The sequence below is a fragment of the Pygocentrus nattereri genome, chromosome 24 (genome assembly GCF_015220715.1).
Source record: "Pygocentrus nattereri isolate fPygNat1 chromosome 24, fPygNat1.pri, whole genome shotgun sequence".
Lineage (NCBI taxonomy): Eukaryota > Metazoa > Chordata > Actinopteri > Characiformes > Serrasalmidae > Pygocentrus > Pygocentrus nattereri.
In genome coordinates this window covers 1,486,728-1,507,129 of record NC_051234.1, presented here as the reverse complement: position 1 = coordinate 1,507,129, position 20,402 = coordinate 1,486,728, and the positions used below count along the sequence as shown (strand labels likewise).

The window sequence follows — 20,402 nt, the reverse complement described above, 5'->3', positions numbered from 1 at the left end:
TGAAAGTGAGTCATGTTCAACACCTTAGTGCGAGCTGAAAAAAGCCCACCAGGCAGACGGACAGAAAACACAGCAGTTCATGACGGACAGCCTGTAAGGAATAACCGGCCGTGGGCCATAGCGCCTAAAATAGCCCTGGCTCCATAAAGAGAGCAATTAATGGTGGTGGAGGCCACCTCCACGCTGCTGCCTTATCGAGATGAGTGCGATTGCTGTATGGAGCGGGGGAGGAGGCTGCACACCTGGCCTCTCCGTTTTGCTCTGACCTCTTCTGACCTCGACTGGATCGACCCAGACATGGGAGTTAGGAGGTATCGGCACAGCACTCTAAAACCCTGTTTACATTTTGTCCCACATAGGCTGACTTAATAATTTCACTTATTTTTATGTTTAACAACGCCATTTGGTCATACCTTTAGCTTGGGCAGCAGAGCTGTGTGAGTAGCCCAGTGAGAGGAGAGCCATCTCAATCAGCTGATTGAAGAGCATGTCCTTCCTGACCAGCACAAACTCTGCATGCTCTTCTCTGCTGTCAAACTCTATAGGGTTCTCATAGTGCTCCACCACACAGAACACCGGCAGCATGTTACCTAGAACACAGAACAGTAAGAACATCCTCAGCTGTTCTTATTCCACAGAAGCATGAGGCGTTTTATGTCTTTCTCCTAAATATATTAAACTCCACAAATAAACAAAAATGTGTGTTACATGTAATTTGCCCAGGGGAGTGGGTGTGTGTGGGGGTTCACATGCATATAACGCATACAACTGTATACTACAAAACAAAGAAACCACAAATTGATCACAATGCAATATTAAGCATTCCATAGCGTTCTAGTGTATATAATATCAAAAGAGAACATGTATGTCAGAGCTAATGTAAATGGAGCTGATACGTTTGGCAGTGATTTCGTTTCTGCTCAGATGCAAAGGAACTCTTTAGGGGCTTCAAATGCTAATTTGCTGTTTAGGTGCTCTTGTCGTGCTAGAAAAGTTCTCCTGCTAGCTCCCTGTAACCCTCCCACGATTCTCTGTGGCAGCTCCGCCATACAGCCCTGAGGTTTACAAATCTGTGTAAACACTTCCCTACTATTAGGAAAAATGAAGAATCCCTGTCCAAAGCAGTCATGTGTTCGGGTTTACTGTGCAAATATCACTTAATACCAGCCAGCTGAAACACTCCACTGCTGAAATTTAGAGGAACTTGGAAGATCCATTAAATTTATTTTATTTAATATACAAGTATGGTTGTGTGTGCGTATGTGGGAGGAAACAGGGAGTGAAATTAAAGCAGAATATCATAATCGGTTTGGTTCCGAAACCTAAGGTATGACCTTCCTGAGGATGCCAACATTTTCTGGCAACTAATCAATAAATAGGGTAATCAAAAACAGATGCCAAGGAATGTGCTGAAGTGGGGATTTTCCATTTTTAATAGATAAAGATCTAACAATAAAGACTGCTGTGTAGGTTCATTTTGGGATCAATACATGCTTTGTTTGCTGCAAGCTGAGAAGAGCCCATGCTAAATATTATTCGGCGGAAACAATGCCTACTGCAGCCTCCAAAAGTTCAGCAAACACTCGTCAAAAGTTCACTGCTGCCTATCCTGAACCACGGACGACAAGCAGGGGTCTTCAGAACAATCAGCGAGGATCACAGTGTTACATCTAAAGCTAAATTACAAAGCTCATAGAAAAGATAGTGCTACAATATCATTACCCAAACCTTTCCAAACCTTATTCTAACACTACCTATCAAAGGCATGCAACAATAGTGTAACCGTGGCACGTCTGAATTAAAAAGACGTTTACGCAGTTCTGACACTATGAAAAGAGCTGTAATACTGTAGTAATGACATGGTAAAAAAGAGACCTTTTCAAGCAAACACCACTCCACTCTCCCTTCTCAGCATTAGCTCTCAAAATGATGCAATATCGATGTATGTGTGACACTGAACAAAACTGTATACTTAAATACTTAAACTCTCAAGAGCTGTCTGAACTTCAATTCCTCATTCTTAAACCCTCACACATTACATCTGACCTGAGTCACTCATACAGTTTAATAATAACCGAATTATCTTACATTGTTTTTAGCATGACTGCAGAATAATAAGCACTGAAAAGAGTAATGCACTTACAGTGTTTTCTCATTCAAATGTGCGTATCATTCCCACAAGAAAAACACTGGACTACATCAATATCATTTTGTCTTTCAGTTAACTTATCTTTGCCACCATCTGTGCAGGAGTAATATGTGTTATTAATGTGGAAATTAAGTACACGCATGAATAAAGTAAACTTACTGAATCACTTCTGTCCACTGTACGGACATCCTTTAATGTCAATGGGTAAAAGAGCACTAAACGCAAAAACACATGCCCACACACATATGGGCTTCCTCAGGCAGCTCTCCTGAGTGGACAGGTTAACTTACCCCTCTTGTGGCAGGTTTTAAGCAAGTGTGTGGAGGATTTGAAGCTGGCTCCCGCTAGTTTGGCGCCGGTGCTGCCGAGGCGTGAGCGGCCCTGAGGGCTGCCGTTCTGCTCCAGTCTCGCCAGCTTGGCTGGAGGGGGCTTGGCCTCGCTCAGGCTGCTGACCAGCTCGCAGTTCTCCTTCCCCAGGCAGGCGTCGCTGAGATGATCCATCGTGACTCAGCTCCACTGCTCACTTTCACCTGGCGATGGAAAGAAACACCTCATGTCAGAAAGTGGACTCAAAAACGAGTGGCAGCTGATGAGATCCACACTTGCGTTCTCATCTCTTACATCTGGCCTTTGCTCTATACGGCAAGTCTAATACTTTCATTCCGACGCTCACAGAGCAGTGCAAAACTTCCTGTTATACTACTGTGTCTCGCACACTTCATACGTCCTGAGTTACAGCTGCTTCTTATGTATGCAAAAATAACCTACACAAGCGAGGTTACACATTAATGGATAATACAAAACAAGCGAAACCTGCTATAATAAATCCACAAAACAAAATATACAAAACCTGCTGTAATTTGTGCGGTATGCACAGGTTGGTTATTAAAAAGGAAAACAGATTAAATTAGCGCACATTTACAGCCACGACGAATAAACCTGATTTTCTTTTCTTATAAACGCATGAAAATACCCGGGACCTGTGTATTTCTGTACATGTGTGGGATTCCCATTATACATTTAAGAGTAATAAATTAATTGCAGTTCCCACACAAGATATCCAGCGATTCTGCTAGTTCTTACACATGAATGCATATTTCATGCACGCACGTCCCGAGCAACAACACACAAGACTATGAAGACAGGATTAGATTGTGAAGACATCTTACACATGTGTATAGGATCGTATACATGCCTATCTTGTACATACACGGACCTTTAGGTGTAATACATTAATAAGAATGTCCATACAATATTGTCAAACACCTAGCGGTTCTCACAGGTCTTGCACGTGAAGATGTACTTCACTGAGTCCTGAGTGGCAACACATTGGAATCAGTTGTTTAAACACATAAGTTATATCTTATACATGTGATATCCTCTCAAATGTATGTGATTTGCTTTGAGCATAAGTAAAGCAATTATACCTACAATTCCTATGTGATAATGCAAAATTCCCACTGACTCTACCACATCCTGTTAAGTCCTGAGTGACAGCGCATTGGATTCAGCTGTGCCTTAAGCATGTGAAGATATGCTACCCAAACAAGGTGGCAATTAATAAACAAAAAATACCAAGCATGCTATAATGCATGCTGTGTACATTAAGAGTACCAAAAAGGAAAATGAACGATTAAAATTAGCAGTCATTCACAGAATAAAATCTCAAAATCAAATACCCGAGGTCACCTTAAAATACAAATGCAACTTCACTGCTGACACATAAAAAATCCAGGCTTTAAAAGTGCACATTTGCTAGAGAAAAAGTCCCCAATCCAGGCTAATGTTACATGGCATTTACAAGATTTCGTGCCATCACCATGTTCCCCATTTTTTAGAGCATGTATTATGAATGCCTGTCCCACTGCAGAATCCCATGTGGAGAGCAAACAAGCCGGTTTTTGTGCAAACGCATTAATTTGCAGAGGATTCCACTCCAGTGATCACTGCACCGTACAGCAAACCTTTCCACCGAGCACCAGGAGGACTGCGCAAAAAAAAACATTCAGAGCACAGAATCACTTTATAGACCGAGCGCCACTCTTTTAGGGAAGGCGCTTAAATAAAGGGTTGAAGATCATGAAATAGTTCTGCATAAATAGTGACATAAATCTGCACCTCTTAACTCCAGAGAAGGCACCAAAAAAAAAGAAAGAAAGAAAGAGGGGGCGTGCAAAGATTTCTCATTTTTGTTTTGGCACTAATTGCTCCACAAAACTGGTGTTATTCAAATGTGTCATCTTTTGCGGGTTTGTTTAAATCACAAAACAAATCAGTGTAGGACGGGACAGGTGGTGTAACTCAGAGAAGTGCTTCTTCACAGTGAAACACACGGTCACAGTGAAAATGCAATTCTGCCGGGGCCTATTAACAACTTGTACCACTACGAGGCAAACATTAGGCTATAATCCAAAATATTAAAGCAGTAAATTCCAGTGAGTTTACTGTGGAATAAGTTTCAACCTACAGGGGATTATGGCTGTGCACAACAGCATTCTCGTTCTTACGTCTGGGATAAAAAATCACGACTCTGCTCACCAGAAACTTTTCATAACAACTGTTTATCCATTTATCTTGCGATGCAGAGAGGTGCAAAGTCATATTTCACCGAGTATACGGAGGAAACACAACACGACCAACAATAGCAGCTTATTAATCATGCCTGGAATTTAGTGTGGCCTCTTTTTCGGTTCATCTTCTGTTTACAGTGGGGAAAAAAAGGTGCTTTGAATTTGATCCCAAGGTGTAACGCATGAATAAAACATACATTCTAGTGAAGCAGTGAAGTAAAATGACGACAGTGGTGCTCATGTAAGTAATGCAATCACTTGACTTGTTTGAATGAAATAAAGTCAAAGCGTGTAGAGAACAAAAGAGGAGGCAGAGAAGGAAAAAACAATCACACAGCATGTACAATCGTGCAAAAGTGAATGACGGTTTGAAAGGAAAAAGAAAGAAAACATGACAAGCGTGAAAAAAACTCACCAGGAAAAAACTGGAAAGCATATAAAGGGGCGTCTGGGTGAGCAGCGTCTTGCAAGTTTAGTTGAGGAGGAGGAAAACTTTAGCGTCTGATGCTGCTCTGGCAGCCCTTGTTCTAACCGGGGGTCGGTCAGTCCTTTGGTTGGAAATTCTCCGCTGTCTTAACGATGGACGACTGCGCGGCGTTTGCGTGCATGATACTAGACCGTGCTACCGCGTAAACAGGCTGAAAGTGCGCTGTCCCGGGCGATGAAGCTGGTCTGATCTGATGAAACGATGGCAGACAGCGACCTGGAATGGAGCTCCGAGTCTTCGCCTGGTAGTTTTTCACCGGGCTAATGCTGCTGCTGCTCGGGCTGAAAGTGAGCCTCCCTCGGTCATCGCCGCTTCGCCGAGGCAGCTTCGTGTGCTCCTCGGTCCGCGTGAAGAACGAACGGTCTCGCGACTGTGTGTGTCTGTACGAGCGCGAGCGAGCGAGGCTTTAAAAGTGCGATGTGCTTCTGCTCGTCGTCGAAGGCGAATGAAGGCGTGTGTGTGTGTGTGTGTGTGCGTGCGTGCGTGTGTGTGTGTGTGTGTGTATATGTGTGTGTCAGAGCCGCATGGCCGCTTCCCCCCTCCGCCTCTCACGCGGCTCTTCGGCTCGTTCAGCTCGCGCCCGGACCGTTTTTCTCTCTCTCTCTCTCTCTCTCTCTCTCTCTCTCTCTCTCTCTCCCTCTCTCTCTCCCCCTCCTCCTTCTCTCTCTCTCTCTCTCTCTCTCTCCCTCTCTCTCTCTGTCCCCATTAAATTATTAGTTGTATTGACTCATCACTCCCCTCCCCTCCGCTCCGCTCTGCCTTTTTTCTTGCTCCCCGTTTGAGAAAAAAAAGCCCGATAAAAAAATAAAAGCGATTTCAAGCGGATTTTCGAGGCGACGAGGAAAAAAATTAAAAAGCAAAAAAAAAAAGAAAATAATAATAATAAAAAAAAAACAAGCAAAGGTAGAAAGGAGGCAGAAGGGGGCGGGGGGCGGGGGAGGGGTTGTGCGCGCGCGGATGATTTCCGGGCTGTGCGCGCGCGTAGGAATTTTTAATCAGCTTGATTAGAGTGAAGCGGCTGCGCGCGCGCGCACGACGAGACGAGGCGCGCGCACACAAACATTCGAAACATTTCCAAACGCGTATTATTTCCAAAGCGCGCGGAGCACGACGCGAAAGAACGCACGCGGGGGGTAAAATGCTCGCAAATAGGGCCGCGCGCGGCTAGAACGGCGACTGGGAACGCACGAGCGAATAAAATAAAATGAATGCAGGTAAATAAAGAGAAGATTTATCAAATCTCATCCTCCCTCTCTCCCTCTCTCTCTCCCCTCTCTCTCTCTCCCGTGCCTTCTTCTGTGAGCGAATGCCTGCTGCACTTTAACACGAGCCAGTGGCGTAACGTTATTATCTGCGTTTACTGTTGATTTCACAGCAATGCAGCGCGTGCGGAGGGCTTTATTTTGTCATTTCTAATGAGTTGAGCGCCGTGGTGTTGCAGTCTGGGCTGCATCATCCGCTGGCAGCAGAATAGGTGTGAGCCCTCAGGGATTCAGGATGAGCCTGAGAGATTCACAGCAGTTACTGATTCACAAAAAAAGGAAAGAAAGGTGTAGAAAAGCTGTGCTCTCGTGCCTAACAGGACGATGGCTGCTGGTGTGTGTGTGTGTGTGTGTGTGTGTGTGTGTGTGCGTGCGTGCGCGCGCGCGCGCTCCTCTTCCGTGTACGGATACCGAGTAGGAGAGCAGTACAGACCGAGCAGGTGGAGGAGAAACAACCCATTTCTCCACCAAAACAAAGCCGCTCGGCCGCAGAATATGAATAACAAACACCATCTAGTCATAATAAAGCGCGCGCGAGGGGCTAAATGAACCCTAAACAGAGTCTAAAAGCACAAATTACACTTGAACTCCACTCTTTACCTGATTAAACAGACTCAGAGTTTCTTGTAACTCAAAGACTGCGTTCATTCACTCGTTAAATTATTCCAACATGTCTATTAATACACTTACTCTAATCTGTGCTTCTGCATTCACTGTACACTGTAAAGCGTAATGAAAGCACCGTGTTTAATACAGTAAAGGTAAGTAATAATGTTTAAGTGATGTTGTGACAGTGTGCAGTGTTATATTAATCAGATTCCTATTCTTTTCAAATCTACTCTGATCACTGCATGCATTCACTATAATGTACAAAATAGTTACATTGCAATGGCCATGTTTATAGATTATACATCACAAGTTTATGAAAGTATAGTGTTTACTATCAGTAGTGTTTGTCATTCACTATAGGTCTGGGACATAGTAATACAGAGCATAATGTATGGTAGATATATTGTAATAGTGTGTTTATTAACAGATGAGAATTTGAAAGCGTGTGCCACAATATATTATTCAGATATTCCTATTGTTGTAATGTACAAAATGACAATTATATACATTGCAAATTATTTTGAAACATGTTTATGAACATGTAGTGTTTACAGTGCCTGATATATTACAGTAGTGTCTATCAGTCACTGTAGGGCTGGGATATAGCAATACAGTGTTTATTACTATATGGCTGACATACAATACAGTGTTTATTAACAGCTGAGAATTTGGAGTTTATTCTTTATCACTATATGACTTGGATGTAGTAATACAGTGCAGTGTTTATTACTATATGGCTGAGAAATCGTAATACAGTATATTAACAGCTGAGAATTCGTACGTGGTATTATGTAAATATTCCTATTCTATTTTAATCAGCGCTAACCTAATCTGTCTTATTCTGTCAGGTTGTAATGTACAAACAATGATCAAAATAAATGTTCATACATTGACATTTTCATGAAAGCCTGTTGTTTAATATGACTGATATATCATCACATGGCTGAGATGTAGTAGTGTTGAGATACTGAGATACTGTAATACAGTCTTTTTTGTCGGCTGAGATTGTGAAAGTGCGCTCCACAAAGTATGTAACATGTCGTGTGAACAAAGCCACTGATATTAGAGGTGTAGAAAAGTTATCAGACCCAAGTGGCCCTGCAGAACAGGAAACCCACCAGCACTGCAAAAGCACGCAAACATTCTGCAAAGCTCATAACGAGATGACCTGTGACTTTTGAAAATATAATTCATAAAACATAACTGCGTCCAGGAGTGGTGTGGAGTGTGAAAACACCGCAGCGATGGTGGGCACTCGACCCAAACGTAGGCCGACCCAAGAGCATTCGGCGTTTAGATCATTCCGAGTTTACGTCTCTTGCGCAAGGTCTTTTTACAGCTCGCGCTCCGACGTGAGGGTTGAAAATACAGTGTATTTCCGGCTCTGACAAATTTGCACGTAGCTTACTTCTTACTCTCTGGGGGTGCGAGCTTGCAAACTAGTGGTGGGTGGCAGAGCCAAAATAGCTCGAAGACAGTGGCGCTGGAACTAAAACCCAAATGGGCAACTAGGTGATACTGTAAACAGACAAAGAAAAGTCTGTGAAAACAGGGCCTAGGAAAAAAAAAAACACATACGGCTGCCTGCAAACATGTTGGACTTAAGAAATGATAATTAGCACCACCCAACATGGTATTTGCCTTGAGATTTATTTATTTTTTCCCCACACACGTTATTGTCATTCTGCTCAGCTGTTTAAGTACAAACTGTTAGCATTGCACAGCCCTTGTTTATCAGTCACTTAGAGGTTCGTTTCGGCATCCATAAGCTGTAAAGCTGCGGCTCTTTGTGTGCATGTTTTTTTTTTTTCGCCGCCAAGCCGTCTGCTTTATTCGCCCGAACCTAATGTACAGGCAGAGGTAGGCTGATGTGGTGGCCATGTTGAAATGCGCCACAGAAGCTTTAATATCCACTGTTGCCCGTCCAAGACCATCACACAGCTTCGGCCGGCCTTGCCAGGAGGGGCCCGACTCTGCCAACAGGTGCTGACACTGCCAAGATCCCTGGCACACATGCATAATACACGCACACGCTCCCCAACAACACCTTCCCTGACATCCAGAAGGGCACAGAGCTTCAGAGTGCAGCGGTGATTTGATCAGCCGTGATTATTATTTAACACTCAATTATCTAGTAGAGAGCGTATAACAAAATGTAAAATATAAAAGGCCAATTTCTCCGAGCTGTTCATTCACGCCAACAACAAACGACTGGTGCTGGTACAGGCTTAGTTAACACATCAGGTAGACTAGCTTATTGCAAGAAAGCAGTGTGATCTTTCCACATAAGCCACCTTGATTCTGACAGATCGCTACACTTACAGAATTTTTTTTATAGCATAATAATCACACTAGGTATTACAGTAAGTCTCTCAAATCAGAGATTACATTATTGGATGCTCAGTCTTGCACCCTGCAATGCAGGCGATGATGATTCAGTTAAGTCTTTAGTTTTCTGTCAGCTCGTGTTACAGTAAGCCCTTAACATTTAAAAACTTGCTGCTAGCCTGCACTCTTGCTGTTTCTCTTTAAATCATCTCATGGTACAGCATCATAAATGAAGCATCATTTTGCTTTTACAGGCCCCAAAAAGTCAGAAATGTTAAAATGCCCCACTATTATTTGCATCTGCACAAGGCAGGTTGCATTTCAGCATGCTTAGTCTTTGAAATGCTGCACATTTGCATGAACACTTTGTTTAATTTGGTTTAAAATGTTCAGCTTTGTCCTTTGCTTCACCCTCCCCTATGTGCGCAACCTGAAGTTTGGGCTTAGTTAGAAATGCACATGGCAGAGAATCAGTGCAGCATACAGTAAATCAGCGACGGGAACAGTTTCTCATCCAGACCCCTTTCACCAGTGCTGTCCTGATCGCTCGTGTAGGCGTTGTTTTGTCTCGGCGTTCGCCAGTTCTGCAACGTTAAATGTGCATTAACGTGATTATTGGAGCTCGCGTTATAAATCAGGGCCAAGTGTATCTCGGCAGTTTGATAATGTAACCAGCATGGGGTAGAGTCATCACTGCCCACTTCGCTCTCTCTCTCTCCGCAAGGCTTCTGCACGCTGATAGAGCCAAATATACTGGATATCAAATTCAGTATTGTAGTTTGACATGCATGTCTTTGCTTAAAGGGACGCTCCAGCATTTTTCAAGCTAATTTCTATCTGCCGTATCTGTAGCAAACAGTTAATTACCATGGACAGACGTTTTCCTGTACTTAGGAATAAACACAAAACCCATTAATTCAAAACACACTTATAATAGAAGCCAGTGGGCAGGTGCTTCAATATGTATAGTGTCAACGGGTTCTCGGTTCTTTTACTAAGCACAGAAATATGTCAACACTACTGTCTGTGGCATGCACCGCAGAGATTACTTGAAAAACACTGAAACATCTCTCTGATAATGTATATGCATATGCACTGCTATGGATGGTTCTCATACACTGTGCGGGTTTAATTTGCAGAATGTTCAAAAATAAAAAATGTATTACTTCCTAATTGCTATATATGCAGTCGCAAAATTGGATGAGAGTGATACAGCTACCTAGGCTCTTTTCTCTTCTCTCTCGCTCTCTCGCTCTCTCACTCTCTCTCAGTACACACAGATTCCCTTCATGGACTAAGCCTGTGATGAGCACTGTAAAAAATCCCCTTGTGGCTTTTTACTGTCTAAACGTGTGCCAGTCTGAGTGTGTGTGTATGTGTGTGTGTGTGTGTGTGTTGAGTAAGTTAAAGGTACGGCACTGTCCCGAGGTTTGGCCGCAGCAGTTATGTTTCCACAGCTAAACATTTAAACCACAAAAAGGGCCCTGCTCTCCACCGCCCCCCGCAGGAGCCCGTATTAATGATTTAAAACCAATTATTCCCTCTCGGCACATGATGAGAGAGAGAGAGCCTCTTTATCTGCTCATTCCCTCCTTGTTTATTCCTCCTGCTTTTATCAAATTATAAAACAAATTAGTCAGAGAACAATCAACTAACATCAGTTTCAAGGCCTTGGAAATGACTTTCCTGTCACTGGTGCAGGGGCAGTATCACATGATCAAATAATTAGACCTCTAATTCCTGCCTCGTGGATTGCAACATATCAACGATTAATAGAGTAAAAGAGACAGGGTGGTGTGTGTGTGTGTGTGTGTAAGAGTGTCGCTGTGACCCTTGGGAAGACTTCAAACGAGAAAGACAGTTGTTGGGAAATATATTTGTGTGGATGGCATTCCTTTGAATCTTATTGAATATTTGCCACATATTTTTGATGATTTTTTTTATTAACAAAATTAGCCATTGCAGAGTTATAAGCAAACTTAAATGAAAATAATAAGAACCAAATTACGGCTCTTCTGATTATAATACGACTTGGGCATTTCAGAGAAAATACATGGACAGTCGTTGCCAAAAAAGCTGAAAAAGAAAAGGTGTAATTTCTTATCATTACGTCCTGCCCATATATGTCTAGACGCCCTGTGTGAAAGTTTCAGAGGATATGTCTGAAATTACCTCATGTGAGGAGTGAAGACCCTGAAACCTTTAGTTGAACTTTCAGGCCAACCGGTTTACAGGCCTTACTTCGAAAGAAGCATCTTATCGATACTGTGTCTAGTTCTTATTCTCTCCTTTTTTTGTTTGCCTGACTGATCAAAGCATTTGTCCTCTGTGGGGCTGGAGAACATTGCACATGCAAAGATTTGAATACTCCTCACTGCGAGCTAATCTGTGTCTCTCTAAATCTCTTTCTCTGTTTCCGTGCGCATGTATGCATGCGCATCTGCTGTAAAAAAAGAATATCTTTTTAAATTGTTTCTTTGGAAATATGTGGGTGGGTATTAACAACCTGATCTTTTGCAGCGTGCGCATCCGTCAGATGCACACTCTTCTCTTTCTGTTCCTTCAACCAGAACAAAGGATTCGAGAAAACCTACACAGATCGGATAACGACAAGCATAGAAATAAGAGACAATGACAAGAGATCAAAAAACATATGGACGGCCTAAATTTAGGTTATTCGAAATTTGAGAAGTTGAAGGTCCCGCTAAGCGCGTCTTCCAAATTCTATTAGGGATGGTACTGCATAACATGATAACATTGCTATTTCAATTTTACACATATTTCATCAAGTCTAACCATGGCGAAATCGACATGACGCACTTTTGCAGTTTTGTGTTCTGTGAGTATGTAGCCATGATTCCACAGTCTGCATATGAAAGGGGCCGGAGATAAAAAAAGAAATGCAGCGCTTTAGGAATAAAACATAGACTAGAGATATTTACACTCACGTGCACGGCCGTCAAGTTGGTTAAACGTGCCGAGGCAGAGCAGCCTCATCCAAAAAGTTGGAAAATGTGGCGAAATTAACCCCAAGTCTGAAACTGCACATTAAAAAAATGCGTCTAGGGTGGTATGTCTGTAATTGCCAGCCTTTTTACATTTTTGACTCAGAGCCCAGGAATGCACAAACAATGCCTATTAAGATACCGTTCATTATTATTTTCTTTTTCTTTTTTCTTTTTTTAAACTGGTCTCAGCTTGTCATCAAAAAGCCTTCATTATTACCTTTCGTCTCTATTAGGAATCATGAGTGATTTTCCAAAGGAGGTGGAATCTCCGAACAGCCACATATCTTAAAAAAAGAAAAAGGAAAAGAAAAAAAGACGAGACAGACACCTTACTGGCGACAGTCTAATAAATACATGCGCTGGCAGCTAAACAGGTATTTACTGGGCTCCAAACCACAAGTATAATTTCACTCTTTGCTGAGCTGTTATTTCACTGCAGCGTTCATTATGGCGGTGGTAAAGACGATGAATGGTTTTACCCTAGATATCAGTCTCGCCTTCACAAGCAAACCAAAAACACACACAGACCAACCAGGATGCTCGCGTTAATGCACCTTGGGCTTGGGAAATTCTGGAGCCCCCAGAAGCCTGCACAGTCGGGCTCCTTTTGTTTTCCCTCCTCCCGTGGAAAAGGGAGGTGACTGAAACACGGATGAGTCGAAGCCCTGTCATTTATAAGGGGACAAACCAGGTGTGACAGAATGGAAATAATTCATCAAGGACTGGATGGTTTGATTATGCTCTGAGGTGCTTTTCTCCCTCACCTCCGACCCGCTGATGCACTGGGTGGGTTAATTGGTCTCAGAGGGTCTGAGGGTATATGTTGTTTCACTCTCATGCCCTTCCTCTGACTCTCGCTCTACTGTTCAGTCACTGCAGCATGTACATATTTGTAAAGAATCAAGCCGCTGTGCTCTGACCACCCTCACTGACGTAGCTTCGCTCTCGCCCTGTGCAAAGTCGTGCTGTGTGACAAACTGGTGGTCAATTAAGAAGGAATCTTATGCTGAGATGTGGTCTGATTGAGGATGGGCTGGGGGGCTATCGGCTTGCTTCTGAACCTCTAAACACACTTTGACTTCCTGCAGTTACTGGCAAGACTTCAGCTTGCTCTACTTTCATTCTATGGGACTGATATAGTGACCTACATGTGCCCCAAGTTCACAAATACACACATGCAAACATTCTGCTGTTTAAACAGACAAAGGAGGCTGTGCTCAATACAGCTCTATGCCAGTGCAATGTATCGGAACTGTATTCTTAATATTAGTAATAGTAAATGGCATCTGATCTTAAAGAGGCTTATATCACCAGTCATAATTATTCTTCACTACTTTAAACCATTTAGTGACAAGACTTTGACTTGCACTACTTTCATGATTTACTGACCTATGCATGCCCCAAGCGCAAAAACGTAGTCCTGTCCAAGAAGGCAGGAGTCATAATAAAGCGTAATAAAGCCATTTAATACAACTATATGAATTCTAACACTTGCATCAGTTGAGTCTTATTTTTTAAAACACAATGTATATGTATATTGCTCTGATTTAAACAGGTGCTGGTAAGGCTTTGACATGCACTGTTTTCATTCTAAGGGACTGATATAGAGGCCTATATGTACCTCAGCACACACATATACAAATATTAACTGATGTCTATAAATATGTCTATATGTAAGGCTGTGTCAGTAAGTATCAGGGCTAAATTCTTAAAAACTATGTCTATTTATTCTTCACTGATTTTTTTTAAAACACAGTGTTCTTGTTATTTACTTATCAGGTCTTTTTTTCCCCACATCTATCAGCTATTATATAGCAAATTGAACCATATTACGTAATGAACGGCCTGCCAATTTCAACCCTTAATAAAGTGCCTAAGAGAAGGAATAACCTGTATGAAGCCTGTATTCTTCCCATCTTTATTAGAACACGTTCCTCAGTTCATTAGCCTCGTGGCGAGTGACTCAGGGAGATTGGTATCTCTTTATGCAGCGCCGGCTATCGCTGTAACGATCACAGTGGCAAGTGTGAAAATGAGGTTAAGTCATGCCAATAAGGAGGGTTAACCTGTTTGAGTCGAGATCAAGGAGATGGGGCCAGTTTCACATTAACAAGACTGTATAGATGAGGACCACAAAAAAGAGAGAAGAAAAACAAAATGAGAAGAAGACTAAGAGCAACAGAAGGGGAATTAACGCTCATAATAGTGCCTTTGATCTTAAACAGCACTTACAAGAATTGGCAGTGGCAGTGACAGGAAGAGCTCTGTGGCTCTGTTCTGCGAAATAGTGACCAGACAAACCGCACTAATTCTACCCGAGGAGAACAAAATCACCTGAAGAACAACAACTTGAAATTGTCACCCCGCTCACTGAGCTAAAAAAGAAAAAGAAAAAGAAATGAGTGAAAGGTGAACCGGTGCAGACAGTACGCTGTGCACTAGTTTTTTTCAGTACTGCTCAAGATAAACAATGCTCCCTAAACAATGCATCTTAAGACTTTTCGTTTTAATTTAAAGATGAACGTCATTTTTTTAATTAATTCTAGGCGTTCGGTGTAAGACATGCCTGCACACACTGCTTCAGCAGTGTACTGTGTTTGTGCTTGTACAGTACACATCATATTCACACGTCATATATTCATATCACATCTCAGGCTGTATCTATTGCTTCAGCGGTAATCTTCACCTTCTATCAGCTTGTTTCCACTGCAAAGATAAACTGGTTTTATGTCTGCACTATTTTTCATTCAGTAGCTGTGTGGTTGCATGTTGGTTCAGCAATGCAGGCATGTCTTTATCTTTACCTATAATAACAAATAAAGTGACTTTGTGCCTGTGCCATTCTATACACACCAATCACCTGTACACGCTCAGAAAAAAAGGTATGTCACCGGGGTGGTTCCCTCAGGGGTCCATCTCTGTGCCTTTAGTCAGGGAACATAACTGAACCATAGTCCACTGAAGCGATGTGTTCTAAGCTGTACTGACTCCACACACCCCAGGCTTTTTATTAAATGGTTCTGTTTTAAAACACTCGTTTATAAAAAAGGTACAAATATCCACTTTTCCACATATTAATTTCAGTACCTGCTGGTCTATAAGCTGCTTCAGCAGTGCCGGTACAGTTTTTAGCTATAATCATCATGTTTCCAGGGCCAAAACAAACTGACTTTGTGCCTGCCACGGCCGCACCAGCGACTTGTACAGTACGTACATCAGAGGTATGACCGATTAATGAGACTTGAAGTGTGTAAAGCACTAAAAAAAAGTGAAGGTGCCCACTCATCCCTCAGACCGCACTTCCATGTCCAAGAAAAGAACTGCGGGATGGAGCCATATCCCGGAGCGATGCTTTCTCTACGCATACATTTTCAGCATCCATCATCAATTGAAGCTATGTATAGTTTCATATACGTGACAGCTGTCGGAAGAGGGTGGACGGCTGGATTTAATTTAGACAGAATAAGGTCTGGGTGACAAAGTCTGTCTGTTTATCACAGTTATGCAAGTTTGTAAGGGACCACAGACGGACATGTGGGCAAGATATCTGCATTTAATTCAGAAGTAATCAATGAAAAAAATTATTTTGTACGCATTTAACTCGCGAGCTCTGATTTTTTTTTCTTTTATATTAAAAGCCTCTTTTTTCTTGCATCACGTCCACCAAGAAAACCCCACGTTTCTGGCAGACTTGGACCAAATACGAGTAGAACAGCACGAATCATGAATTGTTTAACTGCTTTGGTTGTGGAGAGAAGTGTTTAAGAATTGAGTGCACACCTTTTTTCCTGGCCTTATCCATTCTTTATCAAGCGATTGATGAAAGAGGACAGCAAAAGGATGTGACAGTGAGTTATGGAGGCTCATCAATAATACAGGGAGCTTGTTTTTGGAGCAGGTGCTGTTGTAGCTGCTAAGTTGTGAAGGTTTTCAGTCATGCAGGTCACTGAATTGGCTGGTAGTAACCGAGTGGGTGACGTTTGAGTGGCCTGAGTTGTAATGTCTTCAGTTCTTTAGTGAAGGCAGTGGATCTATTTAGAACCACAAGTTATATAGCTAGCTATAGAGCCACTTGCGTGCTTAACCGTCTTTATGCATGGCGAAACTGTTCTTCAGATTGACTGGGAACGTGTTGTATATGGTTCTATATAGAGGTGCTTCTCTATAGCACCAAAAAGGGTTCTTCTGTCGTTACAAGCTCGACATCGTGTCAGTAACAGAACCCAGAACCATTTTCAACGCGGTTAACGCACACAGAACCACATTCAACAGTCTCCATCGGTCAGAAGTGGTTCAGTACAGATCTCGTTGTTCTAAGCAGAACCATTTTTTTACTGAAGAACCCTCGGAGAACCGTCTTTTTAAGGAACGCAGGTAAGCCGCCTCGCCAGTAACGTTACTCACCAAAACTTGCACGTTAACGACAACATTTACCTCAGGGACGTTAACGTTAGCACTCACCTCGTTTTTGTGTTGTTTTGCTCTGTTTTCTCTCTTTTCTCCCATCCAAAGTGAAAACGCTTGGCACTCTTCGTTCTTCCCACCTTGACAGGTTCGAAAAAAAGCGAGAAAAGTCCTTCAAAATGAACAAAACAAACGAAAAATGAAGACGCTGAACGGACCCTGACAGGCGGCGAGCGTTGCGGGGACGCTAACGGTCAGCGCGCGCGCACACGTCAAATCGCTTCTAGAATTCTGTTTCAAAACACAAAAAGTTGGGAGGCGCGCGGCAACGCGGCGCGAGAAATGCGGGCAGCGCGGGACCTGCGGTCCGGGATAGAGCTGAAGGAGTGGGAGGGAGAGGAGGAGGAGGGAGGGGGTGGGGTGGTGATGGGGGGGGGCAGAAAAGGGGGTGAGAAGTAGGGGGGTGGGGTGGGGCAGGTATAAAAAGCGAACCGCCTCGTCCCCGCCTCGACTCTCTCTCTCTCTCTCTCTCTCTCTCTCTCTCTCTCTCTCTCTCACACCTTCTGTCTCTCTCTCACGCTCTATCTCTCTCTCTCTCTCTCTCTCTCTCTCTCTCTCTCTCTCTTCCTCTCTCTCTCTTTCTCTCTCTCTCTCTCTCTCTCTCTCTCTCTCTGACTCAATCTATATCTCTCTCTCTCACTCTATCTCTCTTTCTTTCACGTCTCCTCTCGCTCGTGCCCCACTTTGATTTCTCTCGCGCAGCGTCCGACCACTCTCTCCAGAGTAACAGAACGCTGTGGTGTTTTCTTTTTTTCCACGCCCGTATTCCAAAAAGCCCCGCCCCCTCCCGCACTGGGATATACTACAACAGGCAGAGCCGCTTATAATTATGAACTACCTAGCCAATCAAAGCAGATGGGGGCGGGGTTTTCCGGAAAGCGGGTGGGAAAGAAAAAACACATCCTTGAATGTGAACTGCGGGGCAGGAGACGGGATGCAGCCAGCGCGAGCGCAGGAGGCGAACTTTTTGTCTGCGTCCAGAACCGCGTAGAACCGAAATATACAGCACACGAGCCATTCACGACTACAGCGCCTGCAGCGCGCAGAGCGCCCAAGGGTTCTTTAGCAAAGGCAGGTTCTATAGTGCTATGCAGAACCATTTCATGCGTGATGGTTCGCTGCGTCTTACACGGTTCTATATATAGAACCTTTCTGAAAACGGTCAACAACAGAAGAACCCTTTTTGGTGCTATCTAGAACCCTTTCCTGCAAGGTTCTATTTAGATTTCTCTTAGTGGCTCTATTCACTGAAGAACCCTTGGAGAACTATAGGTTTTGAGAACGTGTAGTATGGTATAGCAAAGTGTGATTTGGGACATGCCTCAGAATTCGCGGGAAAATATGAGAGGGGCGGAGCCAACAGGAGAACCGTTAAAACTCCTCAGATTTTTTTTCACAAACAAAATCCGCGTTTAAGTGTAAAACATCGCATATATATATATATATATATACGCACACTCACACACACAGACACACACACTCACACACACAGACACACATATATATATATATATATATATATATATATATATATATATATATATATATATGTATATATATATATATATATATATATATAGTGCTCCTGTAAACCCTGGTGAGGAAAACACGTAGAGCTGACAGAGATTTAATGCTGTGTATGCTAACATATAAATCATATATACATATACATATAAACCAAAATACTACAATATAATAATAATTATTTTTACTTCTTTGAACTTGTTAAAATGTCTGATAACAGTTTTATTCTTTTTTTTTTTTTAAAGAAAGAAACCTGGACAAAAATTAAAGCAGAGAGATATTCTGTCTAACAGGCCAGTGAAACGAGTCCCGGCCGTGTTCTCTGTTTTTGTGATGAGGAGGTAAAGCTGAGCTGATCTTTCTTTCCTGGTGAGCATGAAAGGGGAAAATCAACAACACAACATCTTCAATGCACTGTAACAAAAATTCTCCATGAAGAGCAGATTTCCAGTGACAAACGGAGACTTTTACAGCATTAAACTGGAGCCTAGTCTGTAGCTCTTATTTAAAACAGGGACTTTTATATTATTAAACTGGAGCCTAGTCTGTAGCTCTTATTTAAAACAGGGACTTTTATAGTATTAAACTGGAGCCTAGTCTGTAGCTCTTATTTAAAACGGAGACTTTTACAGCATTAAACTGGAGCCTAGTCTGTAGCTCTTATTTAAAACAGGGACTTTTATAGTATTAAACTGGAGCCTAGTCTGTAGCTCTTATTTAAAACGGGGACTTTTATATTATTAAACTGGAGCCTAGTCTGTAGCTCTTATTTAAAACAGGGACTTTTATATTATTAAACTGGAGCCTAGTCTGTAGCTCTTATTTAAAACAGGGACTTTTATAGTATTAAACTGGAGCCTAGTCTGTAGCTCTTATTTAAAATGAGGACTTTTATAGCATTAAACTGGAGCCTAGTCTGTAGCTCTTATTTAAAACGGGGACTTTTATAGTATTAAACTGGAGCCTAGTCTGTAGCTCTTATTTAAAATGGAGACTTTTATAGTATTAAACTGGAGCCTAGTCTGTAGCTCGTATTTAAAACAGGGACTTTTATAGTATTAAACTGCAGCCTAGTCTGTCGCTCTTATTTAAAACAGGGACTTTTATAGCACTAAACTGGAGCCTAGTCTGTAGCTCTTATTTAAAATGAGGACTTTTATAGCATTAAACTGGAGCCTAGTCTGTAGCTCTTATTTAAAACGAGGACTTTTATAGCATTAAACTGGAGCCTAGTCTGTAGCTCTTATTTAAAATGGAGACTTTTATAGTATTAAACTGGAGCCTAGTCTGTAGCTCGTATTTAAAACAGGGACTTTTATAGTATTAAACTGCAGCCTAGTCTGTCGCTCTTATTTAAAACAGGGACTTTTATAGCACTAAACTGGAGCCTAGTCTGTAGCTCTTATTTAAAATGAGGACTTTTATAGCATTAAACTGGAGCCTAGTCTGTAGCTCTTATTTAAAACGAGGACTTTTATAGCATTAAACTGGAGCCTAGTCTGTAGCTCTTATTTAAAACAGGGACTTTTATAGCATTAAACTGGAGCCTAGTCTGTAGCTCTTATTTAAAACGGGGACTTTTATAGCATTAAACTGGAGCCTAGTCTGTAGCTCTTATTTAAAATTAGGACTTTAATAGCATTAAACTGGAGCCTAGTCTGTAGCTCTTATTTAAAATGAGGACTTTTATAGCACTAAACTGGAGCCTAGTCTGTAGCTCTTATTTAAAACGGGGACTTTTATAGTATTAATCTGGAGCCTAGTCTGTAGCTCCTATTTAAAATGAGGACTTTTATAGCATTAAACTGGAGCCTAGTCTGTAGCTCTTATTTAAAACAGGGACTTTTATAGTATTAATCTGGAGCCTAGTCTGTAGCTCTTATTTAAAATTAGGACTTTTATAGTATTAATCTGGAGCCTAGTCTGTAGCTCCTATTTAAAATGAGGACTTTTATAGCATTAAACTGGAGCCTAGTCTGTAGCTCTTATTTAAAATGGGGA

The 20,402-nt window shown here is 42.1% G+C and overlaps 1 protein-coding gene across 7 annotated transcripts in view; it reads right to left on the bottom strand.

Moving 5' to 3' along the window:
• LOC108439291 (DNA-binding protein SATB1) overlaps positions 1 to 17,161 on the bottom strand; it is a 61,168-nt gene extending 44,007 nt beyond the window's left edge. For 5 of the 7 annotated variants that reach the window (XM_037534130.1, XM_037534131.1, XM_037534132.1 and 2 more), the window contains exons 1-3: positions 5,135 to 5,783; positions 2,440 to 2,679; positions 414 to 590 (exon numbers count right to left, since the gene is read on the bottom strand). In XM_037534130.1, the coding sequence (XP_037390027.1) occupies positions 414 to 590; positions 2,440 to 2,650 (388 nt within the window). In that variant the 5' untranslated portion in view covers positions 2,651 to 2,679; positions 5,135 to 5,783. Of the gene's footprint in view, positions 1 to 413; positions 591 to 2,439; positions 2,680 to 5,134; positions 5,785 to 16,874 lie in introns of those variants that run through there. The other 2 variants (XM_017717594.2, XM_037534133.1) reach the window with 2 other exon arrangements.
• Positions 17,162 to 20,402: the final 3,241 nt, after the last annotated feature.